This window comes from Nicotiana tomentosiformis, chromosome 2 (genome assembly GCF_000390325.3).
Source record: "Nicotiana tomentosiformis chromosome 2, ASM39032v3, whole genome shotgun sequence".
Taxonomy (NCBI): Eukaryota; Viridiplantae; Streptophyta; class Magnoliopsida; order Solanales; family Solanaceae; genus Nicotiana; species Nicotiana tomentosiformis.
The window spans coordinates 141,103,150-141,109,487 of NC_090813.1; the positions used below are offsets into that span (position 1 = coordinate 141,103,150).

Here is a 6,338-nt window from a genome sequence, read left to right on the forward strand (position 1 = left end):
GATAAAGATGGGAAGTATATCCTAAATGTCCTGTAGCCTCTCGAAGATAGGTATGGACGTCATCATACCGATCTGCAAGACTCTACTAGACACTTGCTCATGACTTGTAGAACCTATGAACCTAGAGCTTTGATACCACCTTGCCACGACCCTAAAACCACTAGTCGTGATGGCACCTAACCCAACCCGCTATGTAAGTCAACTAGTAACTATCCAATTTCAATGATATTAACGAGACAAATAAACGATAGTAATTTACTGAATTTTATATATTTCCCAAGGACTGGTAGTACAAATCATGAGCTTCTAAGAATAGAGTTTACAAAGATGAAATGAAATAAATACATCGTCTGTTAGAAAAGTACATAAACAGAGTTTTATAGATCTAAAGCTACCACGAACACGGGGCAGCAACAACCGGGATGCAGGTACATCTTCAATCCAGCTCCCATCGAACGCAGCAACATCAGCGACCAACATCTACACGCAAGGTGAAGAAGTGTAGTATGATTACAACCGACCCCATGTACTCAATAAGTTACAGACCTAATCTTAGGTTGAAAGTAATGACGAGCTAACACAAAGGTCGGGTCCAACACCAATATTTCACAACAGTTCATACAGCATAGTACAAGTAACAAACGAGTATCTCAGAAATAAAAGGCTTAGTTCGTTTACAGTTCCAGAATAATAGGCATTTCTTTTCAAGTATCTCAGTGAAAACCCAAATCTTTTACCGAAAAAGTCAAAATACGAGTAAATTTGAAAACTGTTATTTTTCCCAAAAATCCTTTCAACAATAAGTAAGATGTTTCATTTTCCTTTCAGATAGTAAGTGTAAGATGTCTCTTTATGCCTATATGTCAAAATGTATGAGAGGTCATAAATGACGTGATACTATACAACTTGAGGAAATATGCATCTCTATGTCTATATGTCAAGTGTGCATGCCAAATGTGATGCAAATTAGTGATAAAGATCATATGCATACTCTCAGAGTATCAATTCACTCCGTCCTCCCAATCACTCAGCACTCGACACTCAGTAGGTACATGCAATCACTGGGGGTGTGCAGACTACGGAGGGGCTCCTACAACCCACGCGCTATAATCTGCACGGATAACTCACGTGCTATAGTAAGCTAATCTGACCCACTACGGCGTGCAGCCCGATCCCATAATTATCCTCACAACCAGGCCCCCGGCCTCACTTAGTCATCAATCACTCCAGTCTCTCGGGCTCACAATGTCATGATATCAGCCCGAAAACAATGATATGATGTATCAATAAATAACAACAGAGACTGAGTTATGATATGCATGTGAATGTGTATGTCTGAGTATGTAATGCAATGAAAGCAGATTACTCAACAACAGAAATGACCTCAGTGGGTCCCAGCAGTATAAGCATGTAGCCTAGACATGGTTTCTAACATAATTACAGCTCAATAACTCTAGTAACGGAAATCACCGTTCACACGGTGCACGCCCACACTCCCATCACCTAGCATGTACGTCATCTCAAAATCAAACACATAACACGTGTATTCAGGGTTCATACCCTCAGCTCCAAGATTAGATGAGTTACTTATCTCGAACAAGCCAATACCAATGCCGAGCAAGTCATGCGATGCTCCAAAGATGCCATCCCGCGCGTTCCGACCTCCGAACGGCTCGAAACTAACCAAAAACAGCTCAAGTACATCAAACAATGCTAAAGGAACCAATCCCGATCGAAAAAGATCAAATGTTGAATCAAAAGCCCAAAACCGGCCAAAAGCCCAACCCGTGTCCGTACCTCGAAACCCGATAAAATTTACAAAATCTAACAACTCATTCAATTACGAGTCCAACCATACTAGTTTCACTCAAATCCAACTCCAATTCGATGTTCAGAACTCAAAAATTCATATTATGAAACTTTAGGCCAAACCCCCCAATTTCCTCTTTAAAATTCATCAACCAAACACTAAAATCGACGATAGATACATAAAATATAACCAAAATTGAGTAGAGAATACTTATCCCAATCCATAAGGTGAAAATTGCTTCAAGAATCGCCTCAATCCGAGCTTTATAGCTCTCAAAATGCAAAAATGGTCGAAACCCTCGAAATAGAGTACTTTATAATCACTAAGCAAATCAATGAATCGCGATCGCGGAAATACCCTAGCGATCGCGAAGAAGAAAATGCACTGCCCCTGAAAATACACTACGCGATCGGGTAATAAGCTATGCGATCGCGAAGTACCAACTGGTCAGTCTCGAAAAGAACCTACGCGAACGCAGCCCCAGGCTCGCAAATGCGATGAAGAAGCCATGAAGACCTGCCCAACCCAGCTCTACAATGCGAACGCGTACAAACCTACGCGAACGCGATGCTCGATCTGCAGTAACCTATGCGAACGCGGACCCATATTCGCGAACACGATGAAGAAACACTCAGCCTCAATTTTCCCTTACGCTATCGCATCCCTCAGTCCGCGATCGCGAAGAACACTGGGTGCACCAAACATCAGCAGAACCAGCAGTGAAGAATGAAGGAAAGAAATAGCTCGAAACCCGTCTGAAACTTACCCGGGCCTCTCGGGACCACGTCCAAATATACCAACAAGTACCATAACGTAACACGAACCTACCTGGGGCCTCCAAACACACATAACAACATCGGAATGACGAATCACACCTCAATTCAAATTCAATGAACTTTGAAACTTTAAACTTCTACAACCGATGCCGAAACCTATCAAATCACGTCCGATTGACCTCAAATTTTGCACAAAAGTCACATTCGACATTACGGACCTGCTTCAACTTTCAAAATCGGAATCCGACACCGATATCAAAATGTCCACTCCGGTCAAACTTTTCAAAATTTTAACTTTTGCCATTTTGAGCCAAATTCAACCACGGACCTCGAAATCACAATCCGGGCATGCTCCTAAGTCCAAAATCTCCTAACGGAGCTAACGAAACCATCAAAATTCCAATACGAAGTCAAATACTAAAAAGTCAAACTTGGTCAACTCTTTCAAATTTAAAGCTCCCTAGTTGAGAATCATTCTTCCAAATCAGTCCCAAATAACCTGAAAACCAAAACTGACGATTCACACAAATCACAATACATCATATGGAGCTACTCAAGCCGTAAACTACCGAGCGAAGTGCAAATACTCAAAACGACCGGTTGGGTCGTTACAAGATGTGACAATGTGTTGTGTCAGTTGGAGCAACTTTCTGAAATATCAGAACATTCTTAAACTCAAGATTTTTTCTCCACACTTGTTCAAGCAATCCTTGGATCTGTCAGGGTATTTTTAAACTTTAGGAATGTTTCATGGTTATTAACAAGGCGTGTCTTAACTGCGAGGGTATTTGGGTAAACTTATATGAAGAAATGATTGTAAAGATGAAGAAGAAAGGAAAATGGAGAAGAAGGAAGTGGGTGTTGAGACGGAGAAGAAAGGGGAGGGGTGGTGAAGATGAAGAGCTGGGAGGGGGGCAAGAAAATCTGCTTTTGTCCCAGAAAAATCATTTTTTGGCTTTAAATTTGATAATAGGTACCTCCTTTTTTCTTTATTTTTTATTTTTGCCACATCAACTTTTGGGGTAATATTAAATTCACTTTAGACAAGTGATAATAAGACAGGTAATAAGACAAGTATATAATGTATCTTATATATTATCCCTTAATAATAAGATGAGAGAAAAAAAGGATAGAAATGGGCCACAAATTAGTGACTGTGATGTCTCTGTAGATAAAGTGATGGCCAACAAAAGAAAAATCTGTCCTCCAAAATAAAGATTCTTACTGTACATTGTACAAACAATGCTACTACTGTTGCAGCTATTATTATTATTATTATTATAACACTACAAAGGTCTAATCTTCTTTCAACTACACAACAACAACAACAATCCAATATAATTCTACTAGTGGGGTCTGAGAAGTGTAGTGTGTACGCAGACCTTACCCCTACCCTGGGTAGAGAGGCTGTTTCCGATAGACCCTCGGCTCTCCCCCTCCAAGAACTCTCCACCTTGCTCTTGGGGTGACTCGAACTCATAACCTTTTAGTTAGAAGTGGAGGGTGCTTACCACTAGAGCAACCCACTCACGTTACAATAAAACAAGGAACGAAAACCAGCCAAACCTCTTTAGGCTTTTTGGATAGAAAGATTCCAAAAGAAACTAACAAGCAAAATCATAGACTCATATAGAAAAAAACCCTTGGCTGTTGGCAGTTGGCTGTTGATTTCATTGCCAAAAAAGGCATAAACTGTCTTCCATTTGATCATGCCCTTTACTTTCCCTAAAATCACCATCTATTTTCCTTCTTCTCTCTCTAGAAAGAGGATTAATACGTAGTAGTAGTAGTAAAATTTACTTGTAATAGACTTTTCACATACATCCTCTGATATATCTCAAAATGGGGCTGTTGAAGTTCGATAGAGAGAGTTCTTTTTTGGAAGTTGAGCAGCTGCTGCTAACCATAACTGACCACAATGAAAATGATCAGTCTTTTGTATACATACACTTGTTTCCAAATTCAAGAACTAATTTAGTAATAAAAGAAAAAAGCTTAGCTCAATAAGGAAATCAGGATGTCTTCTAGGAATAACAAATTTTTTATTATAGCAGTAAAAAAAAATAATACCTGCTGTTGCTGCTTCTTGAGCCTGGCATTTTCTTCCATCAAATGGGCTACTTTTAGCTCCAATTCATTCGTATAAGCCTGCAAGTTATACACAGGAAAACACTGACCAAAACAGAACAAGAAAAATTCATTAATAAAGATTAATGTCCTTTTAACTTCTTCTACCTACTTGCAGTTTGTGTAATCCCCATTTACATAATTAATGTCCTTTTCTTATACATTTTTTGGACTTTCTTTAGCTAGATATGTAAGAATTACTACTAGTATTTAGTTCAAAAATGGAGCTCATCAAATAAATGATTCTTTTTCACAGGCTTGGAGTGTGATTGGAGATAAAACTGAAGCCTGAGACAGGTAATAAAACTCAAACTCAAACTCAGACTCAGGACCAGACCTCTACTTACCATGTTGTATTATGTAGAATAGACATTTATTATTGAATTGAACTTTTTGCCGTTGAAAACAAAATTAATTAAATAAAAGTATACTTTTTCTCGCAACTTAAACAAACTTTTAGATGAAATGAATCATACACAATTGGTATCGAAGATAGATCGAATCTCATCATCACCCAATATTAAAAAAAAATAAAAAAATCTGCGTGCTTAACCTATACAAAAGAATCAAAGTGTGTTCTCTCACACAACTTAAGTTTTTAGATGAAACATAACAAGTTAATTACACTGCTGTTAAAACTGCACTAAAAATAGATAAAGAACACATCTTTATAGAGAAGCTACACTTTCCTGCTTTCTAGCCCTTGATCGAGCAGCAGACTCACGGTTTTTGATCATCCTCTTGTTTTTCTGGTCACTTGAATTGTTTTCAGACTCACCGCACCTCTTTCTTCCATTAGTATTCCCTCCAACTGGTGAAGCCAAAGCCTCAAATGACCTACTCGAAATAGTAGCTTTTTGCTGCTGAGAACTTGAGTTTTGCCTTAAGTTACCAAAGAAATGAAGTCCAGGGCCAGAGTTTAATGTCAGCACAGTAACAGCAGGAGGAGGAGGAGGAGCAGGGGAAACATAGCCTTTTGCTGCTGTTTGAGGGTTATTAGCAAATGGCCTAGCCAAGAAATCTTGTAAAATCATGCCACCAAAATTGGTAGAATTACTAGTATTTTCTTGTGGATCAAGAATATGATCTCTAGAAGAAGAAGTAGTGTGGTCATTTAGAGAAGAAAGATTTATGTCTTTCCAAACTTCTTCCATGGTTTTATTATTAAGTCTATGATTATTGCTAGTAGGTGTACGAGATGAAGAAAAAGAAGATGTGGATGATGACATAGTGGATTTCCTGAGAGAGAAAATTATTGAGAAAAAAACAAATTGGACTATGTTTTTTCCCTGCTTGTTGTTTTCTTTTTCTAGTAGTACGTACTATAGTAGACACACAAATCTTTACAAGACTTATAACCTTAGATTTTCTAGTCGGGAACCAAAACTACGTTCTTTTGGACTCAAAGAATAAAAATGTGATTTTTTTAGACTCAAAGAACCAAAATATGTGAAAAAAAAATTTAGTGACATTTTTATATATAACGCCCTTTTAAAGGGCGCTATACCTTAACGATCGTTTGTCCAGTTAAATATAGCGAACTTTTAAAAGGCACTATATAGTACGCAAAAAAGTGGGAATATATAACGCCCTTTATTAAGACGCTATAATATATCGTCTTAATA

The 6,338-nt window shown here is 38.3% G+C and overlaps 1 protein-coding gene across 2 annotated transcripts; it reads right to left on the reverse strand.

Moving 5' to 3' along the window:
• Positions 1-254: 254 nt before the first annotated feature.
• On the reverse strand, positions 255-6,021 carry LOC104095335 (protein FD). 2 transcript variants are annotated; one of them, XM_070196183.1, is made up of 4 exons: positions 5,402-6,021; positions 4,657-4,733; positions 4,409-4,495; positions 255-480 (listed from the first exon to the last, which is right to left on the reverse strand). In XM_070196183.1, exons 1-3 carry the CDS (start codon positions 5,940-5,942, stop codon positions 4,424-4,426), a joined length of 690 nt encoding a protein of 229 aa, XP_070052284.1. In that variant the 5' UTR covers positions 5,943-6,021; the 3' UTR covers positions 255-480; positions 4,409-4,423. The 2 variants fall into 2 exon arrangements, 1 of the variants encoding a protein (XP_070052284.1); XR_011414281.1 differs by lacking the exon at positions 4,409-4,495 and having other exon boundaries at positions 4,657-6,021.
• Positions 6,022-6,338: the final 317 nt, after the last annotated feature.

What these genes read in the sequence shown, in the direction of transcription:
- LOC104095335 (XM_070196183.1), bottom strand. Translation starts at nt 5,942, where the DNA reads ATGTCATCATCCACATCTTCTTTTTCTTCATCTCGTACACCTACTAGC. An exon ending in ATCAAGGGCTAGAAAGCAGG is followed by an intron (nt 4,734 to 5,401) that starts AAAGTGTAGCTT and finishes ATAACTTGCAGG; the next exon opens with CTTATACGAATGAATTGGAG. An exon ending in TCAAGAAGCAGCAACAGCAG is followed by an intron (nt 4,496 to 4,656) that starts GTATTATTTTTT and finishes CATTGTGGTCAG; the next exon opens with TTATGGTTAGCAGCAGCTGC.